Consider the following 17,007-nt stretch of genomic DNA (forward strand, 5'->3'; position numbering starts at 1 on the left):
TGGAGATACAGATGCAGGAGCCACCTGCAAAGAGGTCATCGAAGCTGTGGAAGAGGGTGGTGGTGGAAGTATCCAGTCCAGGTCTCACTACTAAATCTGGCGTGGGGTATGATGCAAAGGTCAGGGGGCGGAAGGAGGAGATTGTCCAAGAAGGAAAAGTTGTCCATGGTCTTAGACATTGGAAAAGCAGACAATGGTGAAAATACCTTTGAACTGGGCTAAGGACAGATACTGACTTTCTGCTGCATCTAGTGGTCTCGGGGTGGTGCCTCCACCCCAAGACAGGGGACAGGAGAAAGCAGGTGACAAGGACAGGGGACGCAGCACACATGCTTCCACAGCTTGGAAGTGAAGGAGATGAGAGAACAGGCTAATACTTAGTGGGATTAATAAATGAAGGTTATTCCGGGTAGAATACCCTAGAGAGGGGTCTGTGTGACTGGACCTGTGGAGGCTCCGAGCCCGAGCTGTACTGCTGCGTCTCATTCACCAGGGCCACCCGTGCAGGAAGTGTAGCTTATCCCTACTAATGAGGCCCGGAGATCTTTTACTCCTGGAATCATCTCTCTCAGAAGAAAATAGGCAATTTCTCCCAAGCAGGTTGAAGCTATAGCCTGTCATTTCTAGATAGACTCACTTTATCAGCAAGCATGCAAATGACTTTAGCTGATTTTCTGGTCACTGGATCAAATACCTGCAAACTTAGGCTTACTCTGACTCCCAGTTCAGCAAGTTCTCTTTCTTCTGCCTGTAAAGAAGATATTGTCTAAAGTAGTATTAATCACGAGGCAGCATCTTCATGTTGACTTTATAATTTTTATTATAAATATAAAGCAGATTTTACAAATAATTCAGAAGTGGCCCTAGCCAGACAAAATTAAATAACACAGAATAGCATGGATGTGGGGAAGTATATACAGACTGTGTCAGAGTTAGAAAACCCTTGAAAGAGGTACCTGAGTGCACAGAATTCCCAACTTGCCCTCTTTGAGGGGCCTCTTAGACACAGCATGATATCAAGTAATATCGAATGAAATCCTTTTCTCAACAGCCACAAAGAGACTGTGTCTAGAAGGAGGCTGGTTGGGAAATATGTTGCCTCTCCTTCCCCTGTCCTTCCTTTCTGTTCTGCACGCTGGGACTTCTAGATGCCCATGGGAAAAAAAAAAACATTTCAGAGGCTGTTCATGGGGCCTCTGAACCAGTTATCCCCCACCCCTGTCCTAATACCCTTCTCATCCCTGCTTCCCAGGAGCATCTACACCAGGGCAGCTTTCTCGGGGGTTAGCAGTGCCAACAGGGGTGTGAGTGTGTTCCCTTCAGGGCACCCCACTTCTCAAGGACCAGTCACACCTTAGCAGAAGCCAGGTCTCCTGAAAAGTGAGTGGGGCAGACACCACGCACAGCAGAGACATGGAAAGTGGTGGTGGTTGAAGACTGGCCTAGGATGCCGGGAAACTGAGTTAGACCCATTCTAGCCACAAAAGAGGAAAACTGCTGCTGCTGCTCTTCTTTTTTGGAGCCCCCAACATGAGGACCTTGAGGAACTCGTGGCCAAGGGGACTTGAGGGGTTTTGGTGGCTTCTTTGGCTGAAGGCAGTCAGTTCAGCTTATATAGCTAAGTAGAAATAGCACCTTTCACATGAACAAGCACTTGCAAAAACTGCAATGGCAGAATATCTCAGGGGAAAAAAACCCAACATACCAAACAGTGCATTCTTTAATAATTATTTAAATCATCTCCGAAGGGTAGCTCTCTGACTCCTTTCCCAAACTCCCAGTTGATTATCTCTACTAAGACTTGACTGCTCCCTGAAGCTTTATAAGCCCTCCTTCTGTAGGCATTTCCTTGAAGAAGAAAATTATGAAACATACTTTTTTTTTGCATTTTCCATTAGGAATCACCTGTTGACCTCAGTGATTAATTTTCCTAATTGTTTCTAGTGGGTTCTCTGAAGATAGGCTTGTCAAAGGGCTTAGGTGGCTTTCTAGTTAAGCATTAAGGTGTTTAGGCCCTGGTAGACAACTTTGACAACAGACAAAGGTATAGAATTTCCCAGGTTAGCATATTTGTTTTCCTGTGCAGGGTGGGGTTTGCAGGGGGCTTTGGAGAGATAGAAACTTTTGCTTTTAATTCTTCTCTCTCTTCTTTCCTGGCACATGCATTTCATTGGATCAGGAGAGGACTCTCAAGGTTATGGCAAATTCAAGTTAGACTCCAATAGGACAGGACTGGGGCTGGAAGGAATGACTATGCTCTGAATAGGGAAGTTTAAAAAAGGAAAGGAGGAGGGGCAGAGGTTGTGGCAACTTCCCAAGGTCCCCTTTGCCAAATTTCAATGACAAGGAAGGTTGGGTTTCCTAGGAATCCCGGATGTACCTTCTCATGTATTGACACTGAAGGGAGGGACTGTGACAAGGCAGCCTGGAGGAGCTTGTTAGGGAATAAGGTGGGGAAAGAGGCTTCTTCCCCTTTTCCCTGAGGGTAAAGGGGTCTCCTCATGATGGGGATGAAAAGGTTGGAAAGAGTCAGCACAGCGAGCAGGACAGGTCACGTTACTTCTTTTGTACTTCTGTATACACCGTTTCTGTGTCTGCTGGGGATGGGGAGGCTGAAGTTGATTTCTTTGGTTCATGGGCACTGAAGTTCAGGGAAGAATATGCAACTTCTTCACTCTGAAAGGCAAGAGCAGTGTGGTCAGTTAAATCAGAGCATAGGTCAGACCCTCACCTTGTGTGCTGTGATTCAGCACCATGTGCTATCACCATTTTGAAACTTTTTAGCTTTGGAGAAGGGCTTTAATTAGCCAAGATTACTCTGCTTGCTAACATCCGGTTGAGTGATCATTGTAAGAGATAGATGACAGTATTTACTCATACTGGAATGCAGTGATATAGCAACAGAGAATGGACAGTCTATAAATGCATACAAGGACATGCATGAATCTCACAAAACAATTTTGAATGAGAGAAGCTAGACACATACAAGGATGTACTGTGTATCTCATTTTGTAAGGGCATAAACAGACAAAAGTAATCTAGTGCACTGAAAGCCAGGGTAGTGGTTACTCTTTGGAAGGAAATAACTGGAGGGTTTTTTTGGCAGGGGAAAGGGAGGATGACGTTTTATTTCTTGACCTGGGTGACTTTTGTGTTCAACTCATGAAAATTTATACATTGTTAAAATATATTTAGGATTTAAGTACTTTTTGGTATATGTATGTATTCTACTGAAAGGTTGAGAAAAATTTGGTTAAATTATTGTAAAGTAAAGGAACCAAGACCTCAGAACCATTAGAATGGATATCATCCTTTGTTGGTGAGAGCAGGGTCAGTGAGGGTAGAGGAGGGAGAACCATCTCGTGCCTTATGCTGGGCGCTATGCTGGGTGTTTTCCAGTGGTCATCTCGTTTGATTCCTTCAACTTCTCTTTGAAGTAGACAGCATGCCCATTTTACAGATGGCAAAACCATGGCTCAAAGAGCTTAAGTTACTTGTCCAAGGTCACAGAGCTACTGAGAGTCACAGCCAGGATTAAATACAGGATGGGGTTAATTCCAAAGTCCACATTCTTGTAATGAGGTAGACTCCAGGAAGACATTAACCAGTAATCCTTTGTTTGTTGCTGCATTGAGGAATTTTGACCCAAATTTGATCTCACATTTGAATCTTCAAGAATAACCCATTCTACACAGAGATACTTCCATGAGACATTGAAACTGGCTGTGCTTACCTTAGACAAATTGTCAGAGTGGTCCTGACCTGGGGAAACAGAAGATGAGTTCCCAATCCATGAAAATGCAAAGATCATTTACAGCCGTAGAATGGGGGGTTAGGGGGTGAGAGCGAGAGAGTGGGGAGGTGGGTCCTAAGCTGTTGTGATTTCTAGCTGAAGGAGGTGGCAGCTGGCAGGAGGGCAGGGTAAGGAAGTGGCCTATGAACACCTGAGGAATTCACTTTCCTCAGAGTCTGTGGTCCAGACCCAGGGCACTGGTACCAGAGGAGGGCCAAGAGTAGAGCCACAGGAGGCCCCAGCCCACTTCTGACAATTTCTTCCAGTTCACAGGGTCTTAATTTTCACCCGGATGTATTTCTCAGCAACAGGCTTTAGTGGCAAGGAGGGACATTGAGGCCCACAGTACCCAGAGCACCATAAGACAGGGAAAGCTTCACCAAAGGAGAATGCCCACATCCGTCATAGAGGCAGGAGGGGAGGAGTGCGGGCAAGGAAATGACTCCTGGAAATGGGTCCATCTTGCTCAGGCCTGCTTCGCCCAGGCAGAGTGAATATTTCTCCCAGGGCTGTGTCTCAGGGGAATCTTTTGTGGCTAGAAGGGTGTGAGGACCTATGCCAACCTAAGGTTAGGAAATGGACATCCCCTTCCAAAAGTTCAGGTCAGAAGTAGTTTGGGAATCCAGGATTCCCTGCTATGGGTCTCACTGGGTGAGTGGCTTTACTTACTGTGGTTGGAGGCTGAGGGTTTGTGCTCTGTGACATCACGCAGGTCATTTGCCCTAAATAAATATCAGACACTGTGACTGCCATTCCCAAGCATAGGACCTTTGCTTCTTGAATTAGGAAGGACATGGTCAGCAAGTAATTCCTTGGAGTTCCTCAGTGTTCATTTATACAGTGGTTGGTACTGCCTTTCCTCTTAGGGCCTCCTCCTTCAGTCTATCCACGATCCCCTCTAGGATTTCTTCCTTTCCTGTTTGCTGGATGTCCACATGTGGGTCCCACATGTGGGTCCCTTGCATCGGAGCCTACTTGTACTCCAACACCTTTCCCCTTCTTTTAGGTAGACGGTAGCTTTTTTCTCACTTTACTTATTGTCCAAGAGGCCTTTGGTTGTTTTTGCCTTTTCTTAGGTTCTCTTCCTGTCCTATCCCTCCCTCCTACAACTGTCAAAAGAGCACACGACTCACTTTCTCCTGCTCCTCCTTTCATTTCCTCATTTGTTTCCTCCTGGGACCTTGTCTTCCCTGACTGGGAGATAAAAACATAGGGGGATCTTCCCCCTCTAAGCCAGATGTAGATGGGAATAACTGTGTCCAAGAGAGAGTGGGGTCCGGGAAGCATGAAGAAGAGATCCACAGGAATTAGTGCCAGGAAGCAAGGGTTTATAAAGAAGGGAGGAGCAGATCCAGGTGCAGAGACAGGGGCAAAGTCTTCTTCCCTCTCCCAAGCATGGCAGTTAGACTTGGAGAAAGAGGAACAAGAGGAAAGGTCATCATACCCGCCAGTCTTTCTGATAAACAGAAAGTACACCAGGGTTGCTATCACAGCAACCCCAGCCAGGACCCCAATCACGATGCCAGCAATAGCCCCAGGTGCGAGGCCAGGATTCAACTGCGTTAAAGCACCTATCGTGGAAAGAAGAGAGAAGAATGAATGAAAGTGACATTATTTCACAGTGGGGTCCCCTGGGGGACAACTCTCAATGTGTAGTAGTCTCTACTTTCTGTTCCTTCAAGGAATACATTTTCTGTGGAAAGTTGCTGTGCGGTGATTAGCTGACTTCATCCTTCGATTTTTTTTCTCTCACTGTATTTTTGGGCTTGTGATCAGACTTACCTCAGTTCCATCCTGGCCTGTCTGTGCTCAGATATTTTTGAAGGCTTTGGAAATGTGAGAAAGACTGATTGCTATTTTTCTATAACTTCCCACCTTTTCATGTGCCAGCTGTGGCAGCCACAAGTATGTGCCCCTCGGGTTTCTTGTGGTGAGGACTTAAGTGATGGAAGGCCTCGGGAGTGCATTCTGAATTCACCCATCTCCTTTGCACAGAGCCCATACTTCTGACAGTAAGGGGAAAGGATGTGAAATAAGCCCAATTCTGTGAGAAACCATTTTCCTCTGAAGGGTGACTTGAGTTCAAGGGCCCCTCCTCACATCAGCCTTGCAGACAGGCACCTTTACAGAACTGTGCTTTGAGCTAAAACTTCATTCTGTCACAATTACACGATGGTCTGAGCAAACTCCCAGGCTCCTCCCACTCCTGTCTTTCCCTCACGGGCATTTTCCCCAATAAATAAATAAATATTTTCCCAATAAATATAAATAAATAAGCAGTCCCAGTTTGATCACATCTCAGGGGATAAAACTAACATAGTAGGCTTGAAACTTTGCATTTGACTCCTTTTTATCCTCTCCTGTGTTCAGTCAGGAACTATGTCCCACTGGCTTTTTGCCTAATGCCTTCTACAGCCATAAATAATACATTTGCATCTTTTTTTAAATTTCTGTTTTTTTTTTTAAATTCTGTTTTCCTAATTTCTGTTTTTTTTTAATTTCTTTTTTTTAAATTTCTGTTTTCTTCACCAGCTCAAGCCTGATGTATTAATATTAATGTTTAGCTACTACTATGGCATACTTAGTATGTACCAGGCTCTGGTGAATACATATATCTCATTTGATCCATATAATAACCCTTTCCACTTTACAATATTTCCACTTTACAATAATCTAACTTTATAAGAAACTGAAAAAAGAAGAACAAACTAAACCCAAAGCTAGCAGAAGGAAGAGAATAATAAGGATTAGAGTGGGGATAAATAAAATAATAAGTAGAAAAACAACAGAGAAAATCTATGAAACCAAAAACTGAGTCTTAAAAAAGATGAATAAAATTGACAAAACTTTAATTTAAAAAAAGATTAAAATTACTAAAATCAGAATTGGAAGTGGGGGAAATCACTATCAATTTTATAGAAATAATAAATATTTTAGAAGTACTATGAATAATTGCAAACAAATTGGATAACCATAATGAAATGGACAAATTCTTAGAAACACAAAACCAACCAAGATGGAATCATGAAGAAATAGAAAATATGAAAAAACCTGTAACCAGTAAGGAGATTGAATCAGTAAGGGCATCCAACAAAATTCAATATACTTTCATGATAAAAACCATAAAAGTAGTAATAGAAGGAAACTGCCTCAATATAATAATGGCCACAGATGAAAAACTCACTGCCAACATCTAACTCAATGTTGAAAGACTCAAAGTTTTTCCTCTAAGATCAGGAACAAGACAGGGATGCCTGTTTTTGTCACTTTTATCCAAAATAGCACTGGAAGTTCTAGCTAGGGCAATAATTAGGCAAAGGTATCCAAATTGGAAAAAAGAAGTATGAAATGATCTTTGTTCACAGAGGACATGAACTTACACACAGAAAACACTAAAGAGTCCACAAAATCTGTTATAACTAATAAATACAGCAAAGTTGCAAGATACTAAATCAACACACAGAAATCAGTTATATTTCTATATATTAACAATGAATAATCCAAAAAGGAAATTAAGAAAATTCTATTTACCACAGCATCAAAAAGAATAGAATACTTAGGAACTTATTTAACCAAGGAGGTGAAAGACTTATACACTGAAAACTACACAGCACTGCTGAAAGAAATTAAAGACCTAAATAAATGTGAAGACATTCCATGTTCATCGTTTGGAAGACTTAAGAAGACAGTACTACCCAAAGTGATCTGCAGATTCAGTGAAATCTTGGTCAAATAACAATGACTTTTTTTTTTTTTTTCAAAAATAGAGACATCTATCCTAAAATTCATATGTAACTTCAAGGGACCCCAAATATCCAAAACAAAGAACAAAGTTAGAGGGCTCACTTTTCCCGATTTCAAAATTTACTACAAAGCTACAGTAATCAAAACAGTGCGGTACTAGCATAAAGACAAGCAAATAGACCAATGAAATAGAATAGAGATCCCAGAAATAAAAGTTTACATACACAGTCACACCGTTTTTGACAGGGGTGCCAAGACTATTCAATGGAGAAAAGATAGCTTTTTCAGCAAATGGGTGTTGGGAAAACTAGACATCCATGCAAAAAAACTGAATGCTTACTTAACACCACATATGGAAAATTAACTCAAAGTGGATTAGAGACCTAAATATAAGAGTTAGAACTATAAAACCTCTTAGAAGAAAACACAGGGTGAAACTTCATGACTTTGGGTTTGGCAACAATTTCTTGGATATGAAACTAAAAGCATAGGCAATAAAAAAAACTAGATAAATTGGGCTTCAATTAAAATTATAAGCTTTTGTACATCAAAGGACACTATCCACAAAATGAAAAAACAACCCACAGAGTGGGAGAAAATATTTACAAATCACATATCCCATAAGGGGTTAATATCCATAATAGAGAACTACACCTCAGCAACAAAAAAAACCTAATGGAAAAAATGAGGGACGCCTGGATGGCTGAGTCATTAAGCATCTGCCTTCAGCTCAGGTCATGATCCCAGGGTCCTGGGATGGAGCCCTGCATCAGGCTCCCATCTCAGTGGGAAGCCTTCTTCTTCTTCTCCTCCCACTCCCCCTGCTTGTGTTCCCTCTCTCACCGTCTCTCTGTCAGATAAATAAAATCTTAAAAAAAAAGGGGGGGGTGGCAGAGGACTTAAACACATTTCTACAAAGAAGACATGCAGATGGCAAACAGGCACATGGAAAGAGGCTCAACATCATTCACAATCAGGGAAATGCAGGTAAAAATCACAATTAGATATCACCTCATACCCATGAGGATGGATGTCATTCAAAACAAAACAAAACGAAACAAAAAAAGAGAAAACAAGTGTTGGCGAGGATGTGGAAAAGTTGAAACTTCACTGCATTTGCTGGTGGGACTGTAAGTGGTGCAGTCACTGTGGAAATGGTGTGGGAGTTTGTCAAAAAATTGAACAAAGAATTACCATTTGATGCAGTAATTCCACTTCTGGGTCTATGCCCCAATAAATTGAAAGCAGGGATTTTAGTAGATATTTGTACACCCATGAGGTGAAAAAAAACCTTAAAAGTTCATAGACAGATAAATGATAAACAAAATGTGATACACACGAGGGAATATTATTCAGCTTTAAAAAAGGAATGAAATTCTGACACGCTACAACATGGATGAACCCTGAAGACGTTATGCTAAGTGAAAAAATCCAGAGACACACACAAAAAAATGTCATTATGATTCCACGTAATCTTAGAATAGTCACATTCTAGAGACAGCAAGTAGGATGGTGGTTATGCGGTTCAAGTCGGGAGTAGGAAGTGACTGTTTAATGGATGGTGGTGACAGCTACACAACAATACAGGTGTACTATTGCCACTGAACTGTAAACTGAAAATGGTTAAAATGATAAACCTTATGTGTATTATACGGCACAAAAAAAAATGGTAACAGAGGAAAAAAGGAATCTTGTGTAAGGTCACACAGTAAATGCCAGACCTGGGATAAGAAACAGTATATCTGATTCAGAGACTTAGCTCTTAACCACTCTGCCATCCTGTTTACTGAAATGGTCTCTTGATTCTATTCTGCTCTTCTGCCCCCTGTGACTTCTATCCATTTTGCACATCATTGGTAGAGTAATTGTCCCAGGATGTATCACTGGGAAAGGTGTCAGTTACCTTTCACAACCAGCCTGACAGGGTCACTTTTACTGGAATCGCCTGGGTTGGAGACCTCACATTGGTAATTCCCGGCATCCTCCTTCCTGACAGGGTGTATGGTGAGGGTGCTGTTGTCCTGGGACAGCGTCATCCTCTCTGTGAGCTTTAGACTCTGGCCATCGAAGAGCCACCCAATAGAGACCCCAGTGTTATTTGTGGAGCAGGTCAGGAACACAGAGTCGTCTTCTGTGAGTGTGGTGTTGCTGGCATGGAGAGAGGGCTGGGCCAAGGGCTCTGCAGGGAAACACAGGAGGGGGCTGATGAGAATGGGCACCTGGGGTGTGGAGCCACACTCCTTCCTCTGAGATGCCAGCCAGTTGGAGGGCCCCAGCGAGCTCTGTGCCCCAGAGGATGGCCCTGCTGTCTGCAGAAGGATGAGTGTCTCTGTTCAGGTGATGATCTGTAAGGAGAGGGCTGTCCCTTGCCCTCTGACCCTCAGTTTCCCTCTCGCCCTTAGTCATGTGTCTGCTCCACCCAGACATCACTGTGGTATCAGCACCAGGAACCTCTTCTAAGCCCATGTGTCCAGCATCCTCATCATCAGGTGGAATTTTTTACACAGTGGCTTTCTCAAGACCCTTTTCTAGAGCTTTCTGAAAAGATCAGGCCCCCTCTCAGTATGGTAGCTTTACATAGAAAGGGAAGGCATTTCCCTTTTGTTAAATAATTTATTAGAAAATGAGAATGGCCCAGCCAGTCTTTGTGAGCTTAGGACCTGGAGAAGTTCCAATCTAAAGGGTTTCTCAATCTGAATCTGACCTTTACTTCCTGGCCTTTGGATAGAATATTACAGAAAGGAAATCTTTAGAGTAATGGTCATAGTTTTAACAGAAGGCTGGTACTCTTAGCTGTAGGTATAAATATATAATTTTGGCACTGCTCCTTCTGTCCCGCAAAGGGACTCTGTTGGGGAATCTACCATTACTCATTGCTCTCGTTTGGTGTATCAGACATGATGGTTTCACGGAGGGTTCTAGAACTGGTAGACTTCGGAGCCTGATATAGTCAGAGGGTCTGCCTCAAGGCTTGCTTTGCCCATTTCTTGGCGGCCTCACATGAGGGAGACTCTGGCACAACTGGTAGCACAATTTGGCCAGATTGAAGACAGGCTTCTCCTATACCTTCTCCATATGCTCCTGTCCCACCACAGATGACATCAGAGCAGAGTCAGTCACAGGGTGAACCAGGAGCAAAAGGACCTTCCTTCTCCCTCTGTAAGCCCTCTCCACCACATGGGGCTTTCTGGGGCCGAGAGAACCCAATTCCCACATTCCAGGCTGGACCCAAGGTCTGCCTTGAGAAATCAGAGAGCAAGGGGAGGAAGCGTCTGCAGACATGTAATGGTAGAGTTCAGGGACAGATTTGGTATTTGCTTGTGACATAAGCAAATGGGAAATAACTTCTAGGCTCTTTTCTGGAAGCCAGACAGACCTTCACCACAACGATCCATGCAGATGCTCCAGGGACCCACTTACCAGAGACTGTGATAGTCTTGACTGTGGTCTTATTGAGGCGAGTGTCAGAGTTAGAGGCGAGGCAGGTATAGGATCCACTATCATTCGCAGTGATGTTGGGGATAAAGAGCTCCTGTGTGTTTGTCTGGGGCCTCCCATTGATAAGCCAAGAATACTGTGCAGGCGGGTTAGAGGCTGCGTGGCAGGAGAGATTGAGGTTGGCCCCTGGATGGTAATAGGAGTCTGAGGGGGAAATGGTGGGGGCGTCCGGGCCATCTGGAGCAAACAGAATAAAGCCACAGTTGATGCAATCCAAGGGAAGGGGAAGCTCCTGGTCTGTACAAGGGCCACAGTGTCCCTCTGAGCTGGGTCCCAATCTCATTTTATAAAGTCCCAACCAGAAACCCCCTGTGTTCAGCCTGGGTGTGAGACATTCACCTGTTTCCCCTCACAGGCTGGTGACCCTCTCAGGGAGGAGCAGCCTGTCCCCTCCTAGTCTTGGCTTAGGCCGGGCCAGCCCAGGTTTGCCTGGGACAAGAAGCCGTGGCCAGCCTGGGGGTCCAGCTGAGAGTCATGGACTCGGTCCCCAGAAGGATGGATGTGGCCTGGCCCCTAGCTGTGTGGATTTGGGTTGGCAGCCCGGGTTTGGGAGGAACGGAAGCTACTCACAGAGAACATTCAGGGTGAATGGGTCACTACGACCGTCACTCACTGGGTTCCGAGTTGCACACACATAGGGTCCTGTGTCATCCCTTGTGACACCATGTATAGTGAGAGTCCTGTTGTCCAGGGACAGCTCCAGCCTGGTGCTGGCCGGGAGGCTCTTATTGCTTACTGACCACAGGTAGCTCGTGTTCTGAGTCTGAGGTTCACAGGTTAATAGCACAGAATCCACATTCTCCACGGGGTTGGAGTTGTTGCTTGTGATGTGGGGTTTGGGTAACTCCGCTGCGCAGACAACAGAAAGAACATTGCCCTGGGTGGTACCTGTGATTCCTCCACAGGCATCTTGAATCAGAGTTGGCATCTCTCACCTCTCAGCCAACCGGAGTCCTTCAAAGAATAAGGCAGGTCTGTGTTTCTCAAGACAAATGCATGAGGATCTGAGCCTCAGAGAACACAGGCTGCCTGCTGTTTGTCCAAGAGCAAGCACAGGCTCTCTTAGGTCAAAGAAGCATCAGAGTTTGGTTGTGAAAGACACAGGACAGGAAGTCAGAGAGCACCCTGGACCTCTCCTGGCTCTTCCCTGACTGACCAGCCTCAGATGCCTCACCTGGAAAGTGCAGGTGCTGAGGCCCTTTCTACGGCACAGACCTCCACCAGTCAGCCTACACGTGTTTTTCCCTGAGGCCTTGTTTTCCAGGGTTGTCCTAGAGATGGGTCATGATGGGCCTTCCCAGAGCTCATAAGCCCGGAGAACACTGGGCAGCATGGCCTGGAAGGGAGTATTTCAGCAGAAGTAATACCTGGGGACACCAGGGCAAGCTCAGAGGGCAGGTCAGCACCCAGGCTGCAGGGCCACGAAGTAGGGCAGGTCTCCCCAGGTGTTCCACAGTGACTGACCTGAGACGCTGGTGGAGCAGAGTCAAGACTAGAAATGATCCAGAAAAGAGTCAGGGGGACAAGCAGGGCCTGACTGGCTTTGGCAGAGAACTGTGTGCTCTGCCCTTGGTCTTTAAAGTCTCTTTTCTCACTGCAGAGGCCAGTGAGGACGATGCTCATCTTTCCTGAAATACAAGCGGCTATTTTCAAATGCAGAAGCGGTGAATGGTGGGAGGTGAGGTGGGGATGGGGGTAAGGATATCTGGCCTTCATAGACCATTTACAAACACAGTTATGAGACAGATGTATGTTGTAGACCAAGTTCTGCGGTCCCACCAGGATTACATTTTGAGCAAAGGAAGATGTTATAGTGGGTTTGAAATCAGTAACTCCCTGGGTAGAGAAAGACACATGAGTCCTGTTAAGGAACAGAATTGATCCAGGAAGGATCTGAGGTGCCTCTGTTATATAAAGGGAGGAATGATACCAAATTAGTAGAAATGATACGCGTTATGTTAGTAAATTTAGGAAAGAAAGTCCTTGTCACTAATTTCTACAGTCAAAATGGGAAGAAACCCAATGCTTGTATGTGGCTTTCTTTTGATCTCAGGAAACACAAGTTTGATCAAATTTATCCAAATTGGGCAGCATCTAAGTGAAAGGACAGTGACTGGTAGATCTCACCATGTGAGAGGACCCCACCCTGCGGTAGAGGTGTTCTCAGGAGCACCCGTGTGTGTGTGTGTGTGTGTGTGTGTGTGTGTGTAAAAGGCAATGGACTAGTCAGATGGTGCAGTGTTTGGCCAGTCCCACTGTGGGAGGGTCTGGGGAGCCACTGGGAAGAACGAGAGTCTTGTCAGGATGAGGATATGAATCAGGAGTAAAGGCATGAAATGAGCCCATGAGTTTTGGGGAGTGCAGACCTGCCCCTTCTGCCTTTGATGCTCTGGTGGAGTCATGTAGAGAGTAGATCAAGGGGTCACAGGTCCCTGTTATGTGGTGTGTCCCACTTGTTGCCGTCATGGAGGGAAAGAGCCCTGGATGAGGGCACAGCGAAAGCTCACTCTCCTGGTGAACTGGGGAAACTGGCTCCAGATGGAGCCCAGCAGAGCCTGCTGCTCTGACTGATTTCTGTGACCTTTACTATTGCCTGGGAGGGTAGGCCTAGCCACAGGTGTTAGTGGAAGAATCTAGGGAAGGGGGTAAAGAAGAGTGTGCAGAGCAGGGGTAGTCCCAGCTGGAAAGGAGGAGGAGGAAGATTAGGAACATGGATAGAGCAGAGAGCCAGAAATGTTCCAGGCTGTGAGCAGTGACGGTTACAAGTGACTCCAAAGACTCCAGGCATTGAGAGCCCACAGCTGACCCAGGGACGGGATCCTCCCATGGCTGAGCAACACCACAGTCATCATGAGACTCTCTGGGAGTGGCCTGAGGGCCTGGTGGTCAGAGAACATGGGTCTCACAGAATATGAGACTCAGCCCCTGGAGGGACAGGGAGCAGGTATGTCTAGAACCTCCTAGAATTCTGCATCCAGGGACCAGACTCTGAAGAGATTATGAATCATTCATTCATTCTTTTCCTCCTTCATTAAAGAGCAGTTGATTTGTTGGGCCCTGTGCCAGTTAGGGGTACACAGTTGGGAGGAGCAGGCAGAGTCCTTTCCCTTATACTCCAGTGGGATAATATCAGCACATCAGGAAAAAGTAAGTGATTCCAAGTCCAATGCAGAGAGCTGTGGATTGGCCACCTAAGGGGAGGCCTTGGCGTTCCCCGCACTGACTCTGATCATTGTTGAAGGTAATTTAGTTCTTGACTAAAAACATTAATTCTCTGTTTGCTCTCACTTCCCAGACCAGAAAATCTACCTTGAGCTGTGGATCCCTAAGAAGAAACGTCTGATCCAATAGCTGGTCTCAGGGTCCATAGATGCTTACTAAGGCCACCTGGGTGGAGACAGGGCTGTGGCTACAGACAGACCTTGTAGTATTGTGATCTGCCTGTGTGACTCTGATTCAGTTGTCTGATTCAGTTGTCTGCATTGCCCCATGCCTCAGTTTCCCCTCAATAAAATCAAGTAAGTGGTCTCAGGGCTGCCATGTCATCTGTTATTAACCTTTCACAATTACCTCACCTAAGGCTTGGTAGAGAGGAGCTGCCCCATAAACAGCTGTTACTTGCCTGCATGAGAGACAGCTCCCTGGGCCTGATCCCTGGTATGGGAGTTGCTGCCAGGAGCACCTTCTCTCCTCTGTTCCTCCCTGGGGGCACTGACCTTCCTCTGGGGTCTCCTATCCCGCCAGAGCCATCATACAATAAGCCCAGGGACCTTCGCTATCTGTTTTCCACCCCAACTCACAGGTGAAGGACCAGGCTCTGCCGCTCCCCAGATGTGGCTCTTGGTACCGAGCCCTCGATGGTGACCGGCTCGGGCAGCTGGGAAATCATTGCTCCCAGTCAGCCGTGCCAGGAAGGCAAAAACCCTGTCACGGAACCCCCATAGTCACTGGAGTCAGGAGCCCTGAGACAGGAGTCTGTGCAGGGGAATTCTGGGCCGAGCTCTAGTGACGATCCCAGGGGGCCCCTCAGGTTGGCCCTGGCTGGACCCTGCAGGTACTTTCTCGGATGATTCCAGAGTCTGGATTCCAGGAAAAGAATTCCAGTCTTAGGAAGTTAGTCTCCACTGTGTGTCCTGCACTAAATGCTGGAACCCTCCTCCCAACATGGGACATAATGCAGAGGGGGATGGAGGCCCAGTCCCGGCCTGTCATCCTGTGTGTGAAGTAGAATTCACCCCACTCAGCACCAGAGGTGAGAGGGAATTACTCACCAGATACATGGAGCTGTCCAGTTACTTGTACCGTGTCATAAGATCTATTTATGATTTGTAGGGTGTAGACTCCTGTGTCATTCAGGGTGATGTTCTGGAACAGCAGGGATCCATTGGGGTACACTGTCTCTCTGCCGCTGCGTGCAGGTCCTATAACAGTTTTTTGTGTATCTAATATATATGATAAAATACGACGGTTCTCCTCTGTTGTGGCCCCTTTGTACCAGTTGAAGCGTCCAGTATCCCTAGGCAGATTGTGGACTTGCAGAAGGACGTCCTTCCCTTCAGTAGCCCTGGGCGGCACGGACTCCACAGTGACTTGGGCAGTGGTGGGCGGGTTCCAGAGGGTTAAGAGCAAGACTAGGAAGGAAGGGAGCAGACGGATCAGGGTCTGGACCTAGGTGTCGGAGGGAAAGCTGGGGCCCTGCAGACGGAGGAGGTCCTCATCCCCCAGCCTCGGGGTGTGTGTGAGTGAGCGTGCATGGGTATCTGTGTGTCTGTATGTGTCTCTGCTGGTCAAGGTCAGCGGCATGACTGCACTGCTTCACTTCTGAACTTAATTCCTCTGTTTGGAACAATTTCCTCCCATGTCTGTCGCTCACTCCCTCAATGCCCTCAGATACCTGCTCATGCTCAGGGGTTCCTCAGGAGAGGCCTGCCCTGACTGCCTCCTCTGAAGACCCTCTGTCTCTACGTCCTGACCTTTCCTGTTCTGTTCCCATCATGACGCTTGTCAGTACCTGACCTCACATTCTAGACGTCTCTGGGTGTCTGTCTTCGTCCCCACAGAAGTGAGCTCGGGGAGGGCAGAGACTCGTCTGATCTGTGCTATACCCTGGTGGTAGGGCAGGCGGCAAATACCCGGGGCTGAATGAATGTGTCCCCAGGGCCCTCCAAGTCTGGCATTTGTCAAGATCTCAGGTTGGTAGGAAGGGACAGCTCTTAGGGTCCCTAATAGGGACCCCAGTAGGGTTGTTGTTATCATACGTTTTCAAACTTCAGTCCTCAGTACTTGGGAAATAGCCCTTGGCTCACCACTTCCAGATCATGAGACAGTCCTATCGCTGAGCGGCTCCCCAAGTCCTGCCCCGCTCCTCTGTCCCCTCTCAGCGTCCTGTCCTCCCTGGAGACCCCAGCCAGCCTCTCTCTCTTAGCCTGCTGCCCCCTCCCAGGGAATTGACCCTCTCACCTGCCAGCAGGAGGTCCTGCCAGGGAACCCGTCCTCCTCGGGGAGGGGCCGAAGTGGGCTTCATGGTACCTGCTGCCCACTCTGTCCCTCCCTCTGTGAGAAGAGCCTCTGCTTCAGAAATGCTTGGAGCACTGCTGTCCCAACGTGTCAGCTCTGCCGTCCTTCCTGCTTCTGAGCTGATCTTCCTCTGGGGGGCAGGGACACAGGGCCGGGTCACGTGAGCCAGGGCGGGGTAACTGCTAGATCCCCTCCCCTCACCTCCTTCCCCACTCCCTTGTCCCCTTCTTCCCCTTTCATTTCTGTCTACTTTTAGGAGTTCCCTGGGAACGGCTGAGGCCTCTCCCTCTTCAGCTGTGATTTCCCAGCATATTGGAGAACGCCCACATGCCCTTGTTTGGACAAGCACAAGCCTGTCGCGTTGGGGTCCAGTGACCCACACAGCTTGGGGTTAAGGTACAGGGACAGCACCCCCACAGCCCTCTGTCCTCCCCTTGCGGCTTTCCCCTTCGGAG

The 17,007-nt window shown here is 46.7% G+C and overlaps 1 protein-coding gene across 5 annotated transcripts; it reads right to left on the minus strand.

Annotated features, from left to right (window-relative positions):
• Positions 1-796: 796 nt before the first annotated feature.
• On the minus strand, positions 797-16,690 carry LOC116580308 (carcinoembryonic antigen-related cell adhesion molecule 1-like). 5 transcript variants are annotated; one of them, XM_032326542.1, is made up of 9 exons: positions 16,496-16,690; positions 15,307-15,666; positions 11,606-11,884; positions 10,958-11,131; positions 9,441-9,716; positions 5,238-5,364; positions 4,463-4,515; positions 3,734-3,762; positions 797-2,676 (listed from the first exon to the last, which is right to left on the minus strand). In XM_032326542.1, the coding sequence occupies exons 1-9, from the start codon at positions 16,557-16,559 to the stop codon at positions 2,557-2,559; spliced, it is 1,482 nt and encodes a 493-aa protein (XP_032182433.1). In that variant the 5' UTR covers positions 16,560-16,690; the 3' UTR covers positions 797-2,556. The 5 variants fall into 5 exon arrangements, with proteins under 5 accessions (XP_032182433.1, XP_032182431.1, XP_032182436.1 ...); XM_032326540.1 differs by having other exon boundaries at positions 10,958-11,212; positions 16,496-16,689; XM_032326545.1 differs by lacking the exon at positions 11,606-11,884 and having other exon boundaries at positions 10,958-11,212.
• Positions 16,691-17,007: the final 317 nt, after the last annotated feature.

The sequence above is a fragment of the Mustela erminea genome, chromosome 19 (genome assembly GCF_009829155.1).
Source record: "Mustela erminea isolate mMusErm1 chromosome 19, mMusErm1.Pri, whole genome shotgun sequence".
Classification (NCBI taxonomy): Eukaryota; Metazoa; Chordata; class Mammalia; order Carnivora; family Mustelidae; genus Mustela; species Mustela erminea.

What these genes read in the sequence shown, in the direction of transcription:
- LOC116580308 (XM_032326540.1), bottom strand. Translation starts at nt 16,559, where the DNA reads ATGAAGCCCACTTCGGCCCCTCCCCGAGGAGGACGGGTTCCCTGGCAG. An exon ending in GCAGGACCTCCTGCTGGCAG is followed by an intron (nt 15,667 to 16,495) that starts GTGAGAGGGTCA and finishes CTTCCTTCCTAG; the next exon opens with TCTTGCTCTTAACCCTCTGG. An exon ending in ACCCTCAGCCTCCAACCACA is followed by an intron (nt 3,763 to 4,462) that starts GTAAGTAAAGCC and finishes CTGTTTCCCCAG; the next exon opens with GTCAGGACCACTCTGACAAT.